General features: G+C 31.4%; 1 protein-coding gene across 10 annotated transcripts in view; it reads left to right on the top strand.

Moving 5' to 3' along the window:
- Positions 1–19,530, top strand: part of LOC143068442 (diacylglycerol kinase delta-like) — a 70,843-nt gene that overhangs the window by 27,702 nt on the left and 23,611 nt on the right. For all 10 annotated transcript variants that reach the window (XM_076242516.1, XM_076242513.1, XM_076242514.1 and 7 more), the window contains 9 exons: positions 7,195–7,327; positions 14,037–14,143; positions 15,148–15,273; positions 16,072–16,251; positions 16,522–16,604; positions 17,129–17,237; positions 17,887–18,026; positions 18,529–18,586; positions 19,096–19,190. In XM_076242516.1, the coding sequence (XP_076098631.1) occupies positions 7,195–7,327; positions 14,037–14,143; positions 15,148–15,273; positions 16,072–16,251; positions 16,522–16,604; positions 17,129–17,237; positions 17,887–18,026; positions 18,529–18,586; positions 19,096–19,190 (1,031 nt within the window). The remainder of the gene's footprint in view (positions 1–7,194; positions 7,328–14,036; positions 14,144–15,147; positions 15,274–16,071; positions 16,252–16,521; positions 16,605–17,128; positions 17,238–17,886; positions 18,027–18,528; positions 18,587–19,095; positions 19,191–19,530) is intronic.

Raw genomic sequence — 19,530 nt, 5'->3', positions numbered from 1 at the left:
TACACTTTCAGTTTGTATGAAAAGGACATTTTAGGTTGAATTTAATATTAAGAACAAGATCTAAACAAATTTACAGTTATAGTATGTCGTTTGTGGACTTGTCTTGGATAGAAGTAAAGAAGGATCTCAGTGACCTATATTTTACACAAAAAATTTAGTATGATTCCTGAGTGAGTTGTATATATGTAAGGGTCCAGTTATAACAAGATTTTAATGATCTAAGTCGTATCTTCTTTACGTAAAATATTTAGGGATTAACTCTTGTTTGAGTGGCTTCATTTCTTTATTTTGAAAAAAAAACCACATTCATTGTGTTGATTAAAAACTGATTTGGTTAATTTTGTTTTTATTCTTATCATCCCCTTTGTAAATAAACAAATAACAGTTTAAAGTAAACAAGTTAATAACATTTTTTGTGAGTAAATATTTGTTAAATTTTATGTATTTCTATATTTGTATTGAATTAAGTTATTTCTCTTAGATTTTGTGCTGAAAAACAATTACAATTTATTGTCATATTTATTTGAGAAAACAAGTTTTTGATTCTTTATTTTTTGAGAATTAATTAGTCCTTTGGTGGTTAACAACTTTCAACTACCATATTTTCATTCCTATCAAATGTGAAATCTAACACAGATAGGATAATCTGATCCTAATCAGGCTGATACAAGTCACAACATTATGACGATAGTCTTTGTAATGAGGACGTCATCGGAAAACATTGGAAGCCATATAGTAAGAACGCTTGTACCGTCAATGAAATGCTCGTCACACAATGGTTCTTCTAATCTCTTAATGTGTTTGTACCTAATGCAATGATCCAAATTCCAATAAAGAACCAGGCAAACGACCATCTTAATCAGATGAAAGTTTGGTCCTAATCAAATGAAAGTTTACTCTATACGTTGTGAAGGAGTGTGGTTATTATCGCTGATGGGATTTATAGGGTTTCCCCATTCAAACAACTATCATTGACGATTATTAGTGAAGCTTTGTAGCAATTTGTTTCTGGTGGAAAAATGAGTAAATGTGTTTGCAGGTTTATTGACGTCACATGGTCAGGTTTTAAGCTGGTTAATAACATTTTTGAGCAAACAAAACATTGGATTTGTTTATGGTATATAAACATTCTGATAAAATGGGTAAAGACTTAGAGTCAGAGTTGATTGAACCAGATAGTTACCAAAACAGGAGATATACAATGTTTTCTAAGACAAAGTTGAAAATTCATAAAGCTGAAAAGGTAGGATTTATTTTATATCACAACATACACATTAATCAGTTTCTTTGAGATGAGTTTATTCAATATATATTTTGCTCAGCGCATTTTACAAATTTGGTGATGAATAAAATATTCTTGTGAAGGATCAGCTTCCTGCAGGTTACCTTTACCATAGATTTATCTCAGTTACTCCTTCAGCTATTTTTTTTCACCTGATAATGTAAAAACCAGCATCTGGGGCAATATGCGCAATTGTTTCTCCATAGGCCGTAATGGTAACGTTTTCTTCTGTTGCTCAGCCCATATCGTAAACTTGTATATGTATGATGGCTTGTTTCGAAGCTGAGACATTTTTACATATGTGGTTAAATTTTCGGGGTACGAAGTGTGATTCATTTTTCCGTAATTTAGCAAACCCCGAGAATCCTTTTGCGATGTGGCTCCTCATGGTAAAAAATCCCATTTTTAACACAATAAGTTCTTTGAAATTTTAATACTTTGAACACATTTAATAGCTCCATGGTTTTTACACATTTATTCTGTGTTCCCCTACTTTCTAAATTAACACTAATGGTTCAGCTCAGTCATTTGTTTATCATAGAAATGTGTCAAATATCACTACACAGAGATTTTTTGTTTACACGTGACTTTTGTGTTCCTCATTTCAAGGTGCATTAGGGGTATTGTCCCATCTGATGAGATCTAAATAAATTTACCACTGGCAAATAAAGGAATTACTATTTGCTTACCATGAAGTTGTGAGTTTATTTTGGACCTGAGTTTGGATGTCTCTTTTGGTGTCTTTCTCTACTCTCCAACATGTAAAATTATTATCAAATTGGAAAAACACTAAAAAGCTATGAAATGTATGTTTCAAATTAAATTCATTATATTATCATATGTGGATGGTTTACCATGGTAGGTCATTAAACTCATGATGTATGAGGTAAAGAAAATCAAGATAGATGACTGACAGTTGAATGATTCCTATAATCCTTTAATCATTTAGAATTTTGAAAGGTATGAATAGATTAAAGATGTATGGTAAAAACAAACATCAGAGAAACAAAAACAAAAGTTTACCCAGATAGGCATCAACAATGGACATACTATTTCCACTTTTATCTGCAAATCACCCTCAGTGATGGACAAGTTTTGCCATGTATGTTGATCTCAACTTAAGCCTCAACCATGGACAAGCTACTCCATACATGTTAATCTCTAAATCACCCTCAATTTTGCCTAATTGTTAATGAATTTTACAGTGACAGTCTGATATCTGATACCATCACCTTTTGCCTGATCTTATACATGGGGTGGATCCAGCCATTTTCAAAAAGGGGGGAGGGGGAGGGTTTCCCAACCAAGGATAAAGGGGAAATGGGGTTCCAACCATATCTTCCCATTCAAATGCATTTATCGTTCAAAGTAAGGGGTTTCCCTGTCATCTGCAACTGAAGATTTATGAATGATTGATGCTTACTTAAATTCCAGTGGCAAAATATAAATTTCATGAATATTCAGGACAACAATACAAGTAAAAAATATTTGTTTAGGGGCCAGCTGAAGTATGCCTTGGGTCCAGGAGTTTCTCGCTGTATTGAAGACCTATTGGTAACCTTCCGCTGTTGTCTGTTCTATGGTCGGGTTGTTGTCTTTTTGACTTATTCCTCATTTCCATTCTCATTTCTAAGATTAAAAATATTTATTTATAATAAAATCATGCCTTTTTGAATGATATGTCTTTTTGTCAAATTTTGACAATCTACAAATAAAATATCAAACAAATAAAGCTGACGTTCCTATGAAGAGATCAGGCCTGAGTAGCCTCATCTTAATTTGTGATTGGTCAGTACAAACTATATTTTGAGAGAAAATCTAACTAACTAGTGCAATAGTATAAAGTGAGAAACACGTTACTGATCCTATCATTTTACCTTGGAGGTATTGAATACCTCTTCATTATGTAAATTAAATGACATAACCTTGGGGCACCATGATTGATAACAAGAGGATATTTACTTTGACAGCTGATTATTATATACTCATATATTACATCTACATCTAATACAACTATATACTGTCCACCAACATGTTCTTTTACCTGTTATTTGTCATTTATTTTGATGAATTAATCATTTAAAGACTAGGGTCATCTCAAAATGTGAAATGACTGATATTTGATTGTATTTTTGATGAACATGTAGGATACCCAATATATATTTCTGTTAGGACTATTTGATCTACCTGAAAAAGTGGATGTAACCCCCAAAAAATGTGCAAGTGAGAATTAATTGAATTCATTCTTTAGGATAAAAATCATGTAAAAAGAAAAATATGCATTTAATAGGTAATCTTTTAGCAGGGTTACAGGGGACACTTATGGTCATGTTATATGTTACTTGTAATAATATAATACATGTACAAAAATGTACAAAACATTAGCAAAACCATATAATATTTATGAGAAATGTCTTTTTATTGAGTTGTTTTTCATTGAACAATACATTATTTCTTTGGAATTATGGTAAAAAAAGTTATTTCACAGTGTAAAACATTCATCTTTGTGATCGAAACTTGCTAAATACATCATTCTGAGAGGTTGGGTAGCTCTGACTTTGAAAAAGAATCAGAATTTGGCAGATATGCAAGTGAATGAAATCAGATAACGGAAATGTATGCAAAGTTATCCTCATAAGAGTATATAAATATTAGAATACATGTATGTGAAATTGTTGAAGGCCGTACGTATAGTTGTTAATGTCTGTGTCATTCGGTTTCTTGTGGAGTTGTTTCATTGCCAATCATGCCACATCTTTTTTACTATGAATCTACAGTTACTCCTCTTTTTACTATGGATTAACTGTATTTCCAGCTACCAAATTTGATGTATCAGAAGAACTATGGTCTGAAGGTAGCATCTATAGTGTAGCTTGTTATCCTCACTGACTGTTTAGTTTTTAGTTTTGGACTTCCCTGCAATTCATTTAATTTGATATATCAAAACATTCTGCCTCCACTGGAAACTGAACAATATACAGTATATGACTGCAACCAAACAACAGTGCACCACAACATACCTGTATGAAACATGTTTGAACCAAAAAAAAACACAACATATAAAGATGAAATTTGTAAACCATTGAGACCATTTGGACATCAAAAAATGAATCTAAAGCAATTGAATGTAACTTAAATGGTTCACTTATATCGTTTTAAAACATTTAGTTACAAATGTAACACTTAATATACATGTATTGCACAATTTGAAATATGCATTATTGAATTCACATAAACATATAAAATAAGGAGATGCATCAAAGTTCAAATGAAGTGGGAATGATAATCAAATTCACATGTCCACAATTTTTGAAGGTACCTTTTATTTTTCTTTAAATTGAAGGTTTTATAAATTTTCTATTTTCATTTTTGGGTTGTTTTTTTTATTGAGGGATGAGGGCATTTTTCTTTTGCACATGTCTGCTATTTTATTTCATTCCTTACAACCTCAGAGAAAACTGCATTCGGTTATTAGTAAGCAATGATTTGTTACCTACATTAATTGCATATATTGACTGTAGTGTGGGAAGATTAAATACAAATATATATGAATTTGTCCTCATATATTTAATTCTTACTGAATAGTCATATATGTCAAGTAGGCTTGATATTTTAAGCTTTTCAAATTAATTTTGTGTTCATATGAATTTGATTATTTGACATTTTAAGAAATTTGATGATTTTTCTATATTGTATACATCTGTTACCTTCCCTATGATCTGTTCTGTGACCAAAACTTTGACAGGACCTGATATTTAGAAAATTGATGAAACAGCCATTTCCTGTTGGCATTGGGAATTGATTCAAGTATTGATAGATTTTTTTTTTCTGTTTTGTGGGAGGCATTTTATTACCCTTGAGTCTCTGTAATAACATTTTGAAGTATAAGACAAAAACCAATTGACCTTTTCCCAATTCCTTTTTGACCTTTTCCCATGTATTACATGTATAATACACAGGAAACCAGTCATTTTATGGTCAGTGGTGGTTTTCTTTGTGTACCTAGCTGTCACAGGGGTTTGTTTTAAGACTTTTGTCATAGGAATTTTATTCAAGATGAGTTTGGTTACGTGTTGTTGTGTTGCTTCTGAGAATGGAGGAAATTCTGACCTTAAAGTGAGTGATAATTTCTATTATTATTGGGATGATTGTTTTAGTAGGATTATGGATGATATGATGTCAGGTTTGGATATTATATTGAATACGGATGATAAATTGTTTCAAAATATACATATTTAGTGTGAGCTTCCAATAATAATGACAAATAAAAACAAATAACTGAAATACCTAAACAATCAGGTACAAATGAATAAAATGTGTGTTCAAAATCACGATGTAGTTTTTATCCCCAAGGCATACTTACAGAAATACTTGACATTTTGATAGCAGTTCAAATACAAGAACTAAAGTATGGAAAGGCTGATAATAATTCTGTTTTACAACTTTATCAATTTTGACAGTACTAGGCAAATTACAAAACATTTACAGAAAATTATGTCCCATGCTGCAGTTGTATCAAGGGGAAGGGTAATAGTTCTAGCCACCCATCTGTCCCATGCTGCAGTTGTATCAAGGGGGAGGGTAATAGTTCTAGCCACCCATCTGTCCCATGCTGCAGTTGAATCAAAGGGGAGGGGTAGTAGTTCTAGCTACCCATCTGTCCCATGCTGCAGTTGTATCAAGGGGGAGGGGTAGTAGTTCTAGCCACCCATCTGTCCACGTAATTTTCAACACATTTTTCTCAAAACGCATCAGAGCGTCCTGAACTTCAATAGCACATTACATTTTTGAAATGTTAAACTGTGAAGTATTTTCACATCCATTACAAATCAATTTTCTGTTTTTATCAAATACATGTAGCGAAGGTATCATTAGTCTGTACATCACTGACAGTTCTTCTTATTATAACCTGCTTGACTTTGCTTCTGGATCTTGATTAAAGTACCATATCATGTATATGGGTGATGAAGGTTATACCCAATATCATAACTTAGGTGGTATGGTATAGAAGAGCTGAGTTGTAAATTATCAATTACCAGAAATACTGCTGTGATAAAATCTTTACTTTGAGGGTACTAGTATTTACATTTTGTACAGGAAAGATTATCTCAACTGTACTAGTGCATACTATTTTAAAGTGCCAACTTCTACTCTGGAAGAACATAGATGTACATCTATGGGTAGAATGATCCTCAATCAAAATCCAAGAGGACCACTACTAGAAGAATGCAGAAAAAAATGTAATTTTTGAAATGGACCCTACTCCTTATGCTGCAAATAATAGATTTCATTCTAATTGTGTTATTTTATGTAGGTGCCAATTTAGAATTTCATGTTTTTAAAAGGAGCTTTTTCTCTGCTTTGTCGTAAAACATTTTTTTTCAGTTTGAAAAAGTAGACATCTTTTATATAATTTACTTTAAATGGAAAAAAAAACATTTTTTTTTATATCGTATACATACATCATTGACTGTTGATTTCTAAAAAAAAAAAGAACGAAAACGAGAACAGATGGTTTTAGACATGATTTTACAATATATTTTATATTAATCACTTCTTTGCTAGACTTCTTTTTAAGTAACCTAATTATTTTTGAGAATATTCACTTTGTCACTTTCTAACCACATTAAGAAAATTTTCATTAAGCAATTCTTTACTTTGTTAATGTAATTATATAAAACAAGATCTGAGTTATATCTAATTGAAATGATTTATATTTACATTTTTATTATAATTGTTTTAAATGAATGATGTCAAAAATTACATGGTTGACAGTCTGTCTTGTTTTACAAGCACTGTACATATCCTATGAATGAAAAAGGTGAATGAGTTCTGAGAACTAATATTAATATCATTTACTGTGGTAAAAAGATATGTCACTACATGTACTAATAAGACTTTTATAATTTTAGGGTAATGCCAGCCAACGAGAAATGATGTCTGGTCAACATAACTGGTACGCCTGTTCACATGCTCGCCCAACATATTGTAATGTCTGTCGTGAAGCCCTTTCTGGTGTTACGTCCCATGGTCTTTCTTGTGAAGGTAAGAATATAATGATGTATGCTTACAAGGAAAGGGCTGAAATAGTAGAATGTAATGTGTATCCCACTTGAAGATTTAATGATTTACTGCAGCCACCTTGTCCATTAGTATAGACATGAAACTTTCATTTTCATTTACAGCCGATTTCATTGAGTGTGTAGCTAAAAGTAATATCTTTGGTTAGCTTGCTTGCTAGCTGAACCTTGAAGTCAATATAAGGTAAGGTAAACTACCCTCCTTTAAGAATTGACTAGTCCCACAGATAACCAATCTATCTGTCTATAGGACTAGGCTACTTCGAAGAAGGGTAGTACATGTATACCTTTATACCTAATAATGATTTCATGGTTTAGCTAGCAAGCAAGCTAACCAATGATATAACCTTTAGCTACACACTGAATGAAACTAGTCCGACAGATAACCAATCTGTCTGTCTATAGGACTAGGCTACTTCGAAAGGAGAGTAGTATACCTTACCTAATAATGATTTCATGCTTCAGCTAGCAAGCAAACTAACCAATGATATTACCTTTAGCTACACACTGAATGAAATCGGCTGTAAAAAAGTTTACTTCTCTGTTTCAAAATAACAAGTGTTTTAAAAGACTGTCATAAATTGACCGTACATATGTATGTAACGGGGTATTTGCCACATGTAAACCTCCCAAACGTGTTCTTCCCACCAAATGTGTCTGATTCCTCCAAACATGTCTTTTCTCCTCAAATGTGTCTGATAATCGTTATCGCAAAATCGTGTCCACTGTTAAACGCCAGAAAGTCTCACGTCTCTTAGCGCTAATACATGTATGTCCTAAATAAAAGCAATAACTTTAAGGCAATTCTTCAATGGGGGGAAGCAGTTGATGAATTTGTCATTTATTAGCATACGTTTGTTCAATTCCGGTTGCTTATGATTATCATAATTGCATATTTAACATATGAATTAAATTTTGACTGCGATTGCTAATTGTCCAGTTGCAAGTATTTCATGCACATTTATAACAAACATGCAAATAGTTCTAGTACAACTATGTAAATTATTTGTTACTGATAAATTCGGATGATGCCTTTTATATTAATCTGAGGATGGGCTTTTAGCAGATAGACTTTAACCCAGTCATGGGTTCCCAAATATTCAGAGGAACAATGTACTAATTTTCATAGATTTTATGGGAAACCAAGAATTTTAATATTCAAAAATTGGTTATAAGAATGATAAATGAATCCACAGTATATAACTATGGTATATATTTGACAAATAATGTCACAGCAATTAAATTATTTAAGTCACTTTAAGTAGCAGAAGAAAAAAGAGGAAATATCCTGGCTCATACTACATTCGTTATATAGTTTCTTTTGATATATCTTGTCTGTAGTATATTTGTACATGCATGTATTTATTATGATATGCATTAGTTTTCAAGTTTGTTAATTGAACAGCCATGTTCTATGAACTTAATCTTAGTACAGGATTGGGGATACAAGGTCATTAGATAACATGGGAGACTGAGTGTTTCAGGCTGGTGGTTTTAGCAGAACAGTGTTAGTAATTTACATCTATAATCATAATGATTTGGGATCTTAGATTTTCATTGAAAATTCTCTTGACTTATCAAGTACAATTTAGAGTACTTTTATAGACTAGGTAGATTTTAAGTCTGACATATTCTAATGACACAAGACTATACTGTGGATTCATTTGTTTTCCTGGGTACCAATTTTCATGGATTAAGGAAAACCTAAATGTTTGTGGATACTTAATTTCATGGATTTGTCGGAAGTCTGCATACAAGCGTATGGAAAAATTGTCTTCATTGACAATTTAATTCGTGGTTTACCTATACCCACGAAATGCATGATAATTGGTATCTAACAAATTATAATGAATCCACAGTTTGTTGTCTTAAAGATGTCTTTTCGGTGTTTTAGTCATTGGGTGTTAATCTAGTCTTTTGGTTGCTGTCTCTATAAGATTTACCCCAGATCTTCCTTTATCTACACTTTTAACAATCAAATGAAAATATTGAATTCCTGATCTTGCCCTCACCACATATCTAGTGTCCATTTGAGCAAAGATTTTGTATATGGTACATCAATCTTATACAACACAGCATGCACTACATCAAAAAAAAATCAATTCAAACCACAACTGTCCAAAGTTAGTTCTACATGCTAAAGTTGCCCACAGGAAGGATATACTTCCATCATTTCTTCCATCTGATTTGTGGAGAAGTAGATAACATAGTCATTCAGGTGTAAGTTACATGATTTTAATTACTTCTTATACTAATGAAGCAGGTGAACTTGTTATAACTAGAATAGATATAAGATAATTACTTAATTGATTGATTCCTCATCAAGATAATTCACTAAGTTGTTGATTGCTGTGTAAAACATGGTTCTCAGATTGTTAGTAAGTGAGAGGAGCTTAACAAAAGTGAAGGGTTATTGCCTATACCAATAAGTGGAATAATTTCTGCGCTTTTTCATTTGCAATTTCAGTAGATTTTTCATAAGGGTGTAAAAAGCACACATTTAGAAGAATTTCTTTTATTAAATAATCTTCTATCTACATATTCAGATCTCTTACAAATGCCTTTGGAAATTGCAAGGCATTGATTGACGTACCTCATTTAGATATTTTTTTCCTAAAGTATAGGAGGTAATACAAGTTATATGATTCCATTGTACCTCGAAGGTAGCCAAGGTCGATAAACACCTCCTAGTAGTAGTACCATTGACAATAGCAAACAGTAGCAAAAACCTCTATCCTGAACTTTCAGTTGTGTTGACCAACATTTTGCATGGCAGTTGTTTATTATTCGACCACACTTGTATGTCATTGTCACATAAGCCAGACATTTTTTCTCGGTCCTGTAGCTCAGTAAAATGTACCATACTCTGTCAACTAGGTTCTTAAATTCTTTAAGAGAAGCATATATAATATACCCCCTCCCCCCCCCCCCCCTCAAAAAAAAAAAAAAAAAAAGATAGAAAAAGATATTTAGAGGGCATTGGTCTTGTTTCATTTGAAATAGATATAGTTATCATACTTTTACATTTTTATACGACCGCAAATTTTGAAAAAATTTTCGTCGTATATTGCTATCACGTTGGCGTCTGCGTCGTCGTCGTCGTCCGTCGTCCGAATACTTTTAGTTTTCGCACTCTAACTTTAGTAAAAGTGAATGGAAATCTATGAAATTTTAACACAAGGTTTATGACCACAAAAGAAAGGTTGGTATTGATTTTGGGAGTTTTGGTCCCAACATTTTAGGAATTAGGAGCCAAAAAGGGCCCAAATAAGCATTTTCTTGGTTTTCGCACTATAACTTTAGTTTAAGTTAATAGAAATCTATGAAATTTTGACACAAGGTTTATGACCACAAAAGAACGGTTGGGATTGATTTTGGGAGTTTTGGTCTCAACAGTTTAGGAATTAGGGGCCAAAAAAGGGCCCAAATAAGCATTATTCTTGGTTTTCGCACAATAACATTAGTTTAAGTAAATAGAAATCAATGAAATTTAAACACAATGTTAATGACTACAAAAGGAAGGTTGGTATTGATTTTGGGAGTTTAGGTCCCAACAGTTTAGGAATTAGGGGCCAAAAAGGGACCCAAATAAGCATTTTTCTTGGTTTTCGCACCATAACGTTAGTATAAGTAAATAGAAATCTATGAAATTTAAACACAAGGTTTATGACCATAAAAGAAAGGTTGGGTTTGATTTTGGGAGTTTTGGTCCCAACATAATAAGGGGCCCAAAGGGTCCAAAATTAAACTTTTGTTTGATTTCATCAAAATTGAATAATTGGGGTTCTTTGATATGCTGAATCTAACTGTCATGACTGTGTATGTAGATTCTTAACTTTTGGTCCCGTTTTCAAATTGGTCTACATTAAGGTCCAAAGGGTCCAAAATTAAACTTAGTTTGATTTTGACAAAAATTGAATCAGTTAGGTTCTTTGATATGCTGAATCTAAAAATGTACTTAGATTCTTGATTATTGGCCCAGTTTTCAAGTTGGTCCAAATCGGGGTCCAAAATTAAACTTTGTTTGATTTCATCAAAAATTGAATAAATGGGGTTCTTTGATATACCAAATCTAACTGTGTATGTAGATTCTTCATTTTTGGTCCTGTTTTCAAATTGGTCTACACTAAAGTCCAAAGGGTCCAAAATTAAACTTAGTCTGATTTTAACAAAAATTGAAATCTTGAAGTTCTTTGATATGCTGAATCCAAAAATGTACTTAGATTTTTTATTATGGGCCCAGTTTTCAAGTTGGTCCAAATCAGGATCTAAAATTATTATATTAAGTATTGTGCAATAGCAAGTCTTTTCAATTGCACAGTATTGCGCAATGGCAAGAAATATCTAATTGCACAATATTGTGAAATATCAATTTTTTTTTTAATTAGAGTTATCTTTCTTTGTCCAGAATAGTAAGCAAGAAATATCTAATTGCAAAATATTGTGCAATAGCAAGATTTTTTTTTAATTGGAGTTATCTTTCTTTGTCCAGAATCAACTTAAATCTTTGTTATATACAATATACAATGTATATTCACTTTTTACTACCAACTGATAAATTAAAATAATCTTTACCATTCAGTGATAACAAGCAGTTTTTTTACATCTTAATATTTTATGATGTATTTAAATGAGTAGTTATTGTTGCAAACTCCATTAGAAATTTTAATTGAGATTAGTTTTGGAATAAGGGAAAGGGGGATGTGATTAAAAAAATTGGGTTCAATTTTTCTCATTTGAAATTTCATAAATAAAAAAGAAAATTTCTTCAAACATTTTTTTGAGAGGATTAATATTCAACAGCATAGTGAATTGCTCTAAGAGAAACAAAAATTTTAAGTTCATTAGAACACATTCATTCTGTGTCAGAAACCTATGCTGTGTCAACTATTTAATCACAATCCAAATTTAGAGCTGAATCCAGCTTGAATGTTGTGTCCATACTTGCCCTAACCGTTCAGGGTTCAACCTCTGCGGTCGTATAAAGCTACGCCCTGCGGAGCATCTGGTTATAATCAGTTTCTAGTCATGCCAAATTATTCTGAGTCTGAATTCTTCAACTGGATATAGTTTAATGTGTGGGAGAAAAACAAACTGCCCTTCATATCTGAATTGTATTAATTCTACTATAGCAAAGGTCAATAATTCAATGATCTTTACAGCTAACCTTTCATAGAAGTTTACATAAATATTTAAAGAACTAAATGTCAAAAAGATATATAAGTAACAAATGAAAGATTCTAATTTTAGAAACAATGCCATTTTGTCTATTTTGAAGTGGTTAAATTGTTTAAACATGGTAAACATTTGTAAGAGATACCTCCTAAGAAGTGTTTCTTACTTCTAACAAAGTCTGATGTTTAACAGTCAGTTTACAGGAAAACTTGTTCACATGTTTACATTTTTAAGTTTGTTTAGCAAGTGTTGCACTTCATAAAAGTAAATAATACAGAACATTGAGTACATTGACATCAAGTTTGCCTTGAAAGTGAAAAAGTTTTCTTTTTGTTGTTAAGCATGTAGCTTTCCGATTGTATGAACTGATTAAATCTATCAGTTGTAGAAATAATGGTATAGTGTAGTATAAAATGATTCTTTAATAAGGTATTCATAGTAGACTGGTAAAAGAAACTATTTTTTTTTACATATTTCAAATCTGCTTGGTATTTGTTGAACAAATATCTTTAAATTTTATTTCATTCATTCTTTAGATCAGACAAAAAATCCTAAGCAATCAGGCCTTGATTTTTTTTAATACCTGTTGAGTCCCCTTAATAAACTACAAAATATTTCCATCTTTTCTGTTGATTTTTATTTTATTTACAGTCAAATCGGCAAGAAATTATCTTAATAGTCTAGAGATTAATTGAGAAAATGCAATTTGAATAAGATTGCAGTCATTGAAATTAAACGCTGACAAAATATTGACAGCGCCATTGTAATTTGTGATGAAGATTTCCATTAAATCTGTGTCAATTCCATTATAAGATGTTATTTAAGGAAAAGAAAAACAGTGAGGAACTGACGTTGTCCATTTCCTTGTCAGGAAATCAATCATCTTACTAATGGCAATGATAGATGGTGTCTGTTGCTGAACATTGTACCCACAATTTGGCTTCATATTAGCTCTATTGAGAAGGCTCAATCTGCTATTGGGACAATAACAGACTAATTGTATTTATTGTGTATGAGCTTTATTATTACTGTTACAGACTTGGTTAGATGTGACTATTTTTGGTCATCAAATGCCACTTTGTACCATTGTACAGTTTTATGAAAAGCTTACATGGTAAAATGCTATTGTAAATTGAATTTGTATAATTAATTACAAATCAAATGTAAAAACATATTTATAGAAAGACATTCTGTATATATAATTTTTATGGTAATTTTGTTTTTAAAAACAGTTATATAAAACAAACACCTGTTTAATTTTATAGACGTTATGTTGACCTCAATGATATCATCCTTGGTTTTATTGTATTTCTAGGTTGCTGACTCATTAACTCCAAATTCTGTTATATTCATAGATATTATTGGGGGTTTAACATTTAGTGTGAAACCAAATTTAGCTTGATCTTTTATGCATGTATTAGTTATTCGAAATTGCTTTAGTGCTGCTTTCATACTGTAAGTCATTTGGTAGTTTAAAGAATTGCTTTGTTTATTTTCAGTGTGTAAATTTAAAGCTCACAAACGGTGTGCTGTGAAGGCTCAGAGTACATGTAAGTGGACCACTTTAGCAGCTATAGGTAAAGACATTATAGAAGATGAAGATGGGGTAAGTGTTATTAACATACTCTGTTGTCAGGTTACAGTTATTTATTGTATTCAAAAAAATCTAGAAAAAAATATCAAAGGGAAGTTCATTATACTGTCACTCTAGAAGTGGGCTATATTGCATTAATCTTTTCCAATAAATATTTCTGTCACACTGATTCTAGTTCATGTACTGCTAAACAGAATGACTATATGAGATGACAGGGATGAGTTGTTATATGTGACCACTTTTCAAATCTCTCCCTGTTTTTTTTATTCTTGATTACAAACAAGGCTCACCACAATAACATGTGCATTCTTGTTTTATCTCTGATTAAATGATTAAAAAATTTCAAAGAAAGTTAATTTGCTGTTAAATAGGGTTAACAAATTCAAAACCAAATTCAGCATTGTTGTGGCTTAGCTTATGGAATAATTTACAATACTGTAAATTCAGAAATTATAACGAACATTTTATAATGGCGAATAATGCTACTGGGTGCAGATCGCAATATTAGGAACTTGCATTTTGATATCTGGTACATATGTTTTTATGCAGATATTCTTATAATCGTAATAATTAATCTCACATTTTTGTCCATTCTTTAAAAATTGCAATAATGAATGCACTGAATTTGCAGTAATAAAAGAAATCAATGGCAACTTTTAAGTGAAGAAAAGTAAGATTTCTATATTTATTTATTTATTTTGCATTCATATCTCATTTATTTGATCAGCTTAAGCCTTTGAAATACTAATTTGAATTTCTCTGTATGAGGCTTGCAGTCTTTAAAATCTTAGCTAGTAAGTAGACTTTTTTAATTGCAAGTTGACACAATTAAACGCTTGTTATACTAAGTGGCAACTTGTAGCTTTTCAAAAGCAAAGCTGATTGTACAATTCATTTTTTATTGGACAACTGAATACTGAGCAGGTAGAGTGCCAGTGATGTTCTTTATTACATTCAGAATTTACTTACATTCTTGTGAGATACACCATTGTATAACTTCCTAATTTTGATTACAGATTTCCATGCCACATCAATGGTTAGAAGGAAATCTGCCAGTCAGTGCTAAATGTACAGTCTGCGACAAAACTTGTGGTAGTGTACTCAAACTGCAGGACTGGAGATGTCTCTGGTGTAAAGTAATGGTAGGTTTTAACAAATTACACATGGGACTTACAAAACATATTATAATTTCATTTTAAAGTGCAGTTATGAATTGTTATTTGTCCTAACTTGTTGTAACTTGCTTAATGTATTGTGGTAATTATTTAATGCAAATTTGCAGGACAAGAACAAATCCACAATTGATACAATAGATAGGTTCTGCAAAGTTGGTCAGGACAAGAACAAATCCACAATTGATACAATAGATAGGTTCTGCAAAGTGGGTCAGGACAAGAACAAATCAACAATTTATACAATAGATAGGTTCTGCAAAGTGGGTCAGGACAAGAACAAATCAACAATTGATACAATAGATAGTTTCTGCAATGTGGGTCAACAAGGATGATTTATCATGAAAGACCTTGATCGACCAATTGAAAATGATGGAATGTTGGATGGACAGGCATGATTGTCATGGGTACTGAAATTTGGCTTTGCAACAGGCCACCTATAGACCCCCAGAAAGTTGTTACATATCTGTCCTACAAAAATCATTAACAACACTTTTGTAAAGAAAGAAGACATTCAAATATCATAGAAAATTGCCCTGTGCCTTTCTGCATTTCATGAAACATTATTACACACTAACTTGAACCAATTTGGTATTTGTTGGAGAGTTGTCTTCATGGCAATCATACCACATCAACACATTAACACTACAATTTCACCAAATGTATATGTATACCAGTATATGAAAAGAATTATGAAACAGGAAGATGTATACTTGTTGTTTCTATCACTTTATTTCTTTTATTAAATATTTACTATGTTTGCTTCAGGTACATTCAAATTGTAAAGAAGAACTGTCAAGAAAATGTCCACTTGGTCAGTGTAGAGTGTCAATTCTGCCACCTACAGCTATTAACAATATAGACTGTGACGGATACTGGGAAGCTACACGACCTAATCGTACTAGTCCCTTACTTGTATTTGTAAATACAAAATCTGGTGATAATCAGGTATGTGACATTTTATCTTAGTCCACACTAAAAAAAAAAGCTTTTTCTGCAGAATCAAAAAAAAAAATTCAAAGAGCAGTGTTCTGCATCTTTTTGGTTGTTAACTAGCTTGACACCACCGCCACCACAGAGATTCCAATTTTATTGATGCATTTGTCTCTCATGATATAAATCAAATTATGAAGTGCTTTGAACACACACACAGTTTACTAGTTATAGTGTGTGTATATATGACTATTTTATAAGTATTTTAAAACTTCTATTTCATAGGGTGTAAAGTTTTTACGACGATTTAAACAGCTTTTAAATCCAGCTCAGGTTTTTGATCTCATGAATGGTGGACCTCATCCAGGGTATGTAGCCAAGAATTTTTGCATTATTTGTTTAAATTGTTCTATTGGTTAAATGTTAATTTGTGAAGGTATGTTTCCCTTTGGTATAATTGGTTACTGGATGTCAAAATGGACCATTTTATATATATACAAATATATATATGTCAACCATGTTTTTGCTTACTACTGTATCATAAAATTTTACAACCAAATTTATGTTATTTATTAGATAGGCAAAGTTTTATTTTATATAATTACAAAAAGACTTGGCTTTGAAACAATGTATATCTGATATGTGAAAAAAGAAGATGTGGTATGATTGCCAATGAGTCACAGCTCTCCACAAGAGACCAAATGACACAAAAATTAACAGCTATATGTCAACGTACGGCTTTCAAGAATGAGCAAAGCCTGTACCTCATAGTCGGCTATAATATCCATTTGTCTTGAAATGAAAGGATAACAGTTTATTGGAAGAAATTATCTAAAAAAAAATCTGTGGTATATAATTCCCAATCTGTTTAATTTGATTTGTATGTTTTCAGACTACGATTATTCCAGAAGTTTGATCAGTTTAGAATATTAGTATGTGGAGGGGATGGTAGTGTTGGATGGGTCTTATCAGAAATTGATAAATTAGAACTGCATAAACAGGTAATTAGCATTACATTCTCCTTTAAAAGGTCTTAATCTTGTTAATAGAAATAAGAAGATGTGGTTTCAGTACAAATGAGATAACTCTCTATCCAAGGCACAATTTGTAAAAAGTATACAATTTTAGGTCAAAGTATGGCCTTCAACATAGAGCCATGGAGAAACTCTTATGAACCACAATACCAAATAACAACAACTGAACAACAGGTTCCTGCCTGAAGACAGGTGCAAACAAAGCAATGGGTTAAACATTTTAACAGGTGCCAATTTTAACCCTTACCTGACAGTGCTATAGCATAACAACATAGAAAGACACCCATAAAATATCAATTGAAATGGATAAACTTGATTTAAAATCTGTATTTAAAGTATTTGAGGGGGATTTTTTTAGTGGGTGGAGGGTGGTGGGGTTTATGCTTAAAGCTTACAGTTGTCAATATTATCATTTATAGGTAGTATATTTATTCTAATTTATTCTTATGTATGCCAGTTTAGTGAAGTTCTTGCTGTACATAATCATTGTTATAACATTAATTCTAGAATGTACAGAGAAACAGGCACTTGAAACAAAATTACAAATTTAATATCAATTGTACTAATACACAGCCATTATTCTGTCTAATGCAAAATGTTGTCAATTATTTTACAGTGTCAGATAGGTGTTTTACCCTTTGGTACTGGTAACGATTTAGCCAGAGTACTAGGATGGGGTTCTACATTTGATGCTGAAACACAACTGCCTGTGATATTAGAAAAACTAGAACATTCACAAATAAAAATGTTAGATAGGTCAGTACTGTTATATTAGAGAAACTAAAACATTCACAAATAATTATGCTGGATAGGTATATACTTCTATCATGTACATTTAATTATACTATTTTGTTCTCTACATTTTATACAGATTACAGACAAATATATACATGTTTATATTTGTATTATAATTCAAGGAAAATTTTCAAAGTTCAAATTAGATGGATATCACTTACATGTGACATATAATATTGGTATGGGTATCAGATCTGACCCGAAACTTGTTCATTTTTGACAATATTAATGATGTGGAATTTTTTTTATCAACACCATTGCCCTATTTTAGTTATTCATAAATTTGAATTCTTTGATTTGTGGTGTTTATGTTATGACGGCTTACAAATTGGACCTTGTTATTTTAGTATTATAGATGTGTATAATTGTTTTACTCTTTCTAAATGAAATGAACATATAAGTCTGTGAATATATTATCCAAACACTCCAAGCACCCTTATTATTTGATAATTGTTTATTTCAGATGGAGTATATGGACATATGAGGGTACCATGCCTCCACCTCGTAAATTGTCTCAGCAGGTATAATCATTATCAAAAATAGAAATATAGAGATCTAAATATAGTGAACAGAAACAACAAAGAAAAAAAGATTTTTATAGTCAGCAACACATGATATTAAAACATGAGATTTTTAAACACACATTTAACAGAATTTTTAAGACTCTACCTATTATTTTGATTCACTAAAATAATATACGAGAAATGTGTGCAGAATTACATGACTGAATACTCATATTCATATTAAGTAATATACCGTATAGCTGGTTATTTTTCGTGGGTGTGAAATTTTGCGATTTTCATTGGACAAGGTATATGAAATATTTTGGCGGATTCAAAACTTTTATCAATACCTTTGCATGTGCACTTTTATATTGACGGAAATTAATTTGGCGATTTTGTTCTATCCGCGAAATTTACACCCTGTGAAAATAACCCGCCATACAGTATTACATTAGTAGATAAAGTGATCATTTTTTACTTTAAATCATATCGCTTGATGCTGTTAACTCAAGATATTTATGTTTCAGTTTGATCTAATATCTGTATATGAAGATTCTGTTGCTAATCATCTTTCCAAAATATTACATTCCGAGGATCATTCTATTGTTATATCATCTGCAAAGTAAGTACATGTAGTGATAAATGTCTGAAGGTTTTGATGTTATAAATAGAATAAACCAGTCTGCATATGGGTACACATGTATTGATATTGGTTAAAAAATATATTTTTGTAATTAACATTTAGAAAAAAACTAAAGTACAGAGCATTTTTTTATTTTTTTTTTGCCAAAAAATTATAGAATTCTTTAATCCTTTCATAGTTATGTTTATTTATAATTTTTTAGAATTAGAGGATGAAATACACTGGTCTTTACTATTTTCCTGTGATATTATAATCCTGTTATAATTGATATTTCAATCAGAAAGGACCATTATGCATATATAATTTTACAATGTTCACA

This window comes from Mytilus galloprovincialis, chromosome 3, assembly GCF_965363235.1.
Source record: "Mytilus galloprovincialis chromosome 3, xbMytGall1.hap1.1, whole genome shotgun sequence".
Taxonomy (NCBI): domain Eukaryota; kingdom Metazoa; phylum Mollusca; class Bivalvia; order Mytilida; family Mytilidae; genus Mytilus; species Mytilus galloprovincialis.
Note: the sequence above shows the minus strand (reverse complement) of the source record. Positions and strands in the feature narration are given on the sequence as shown.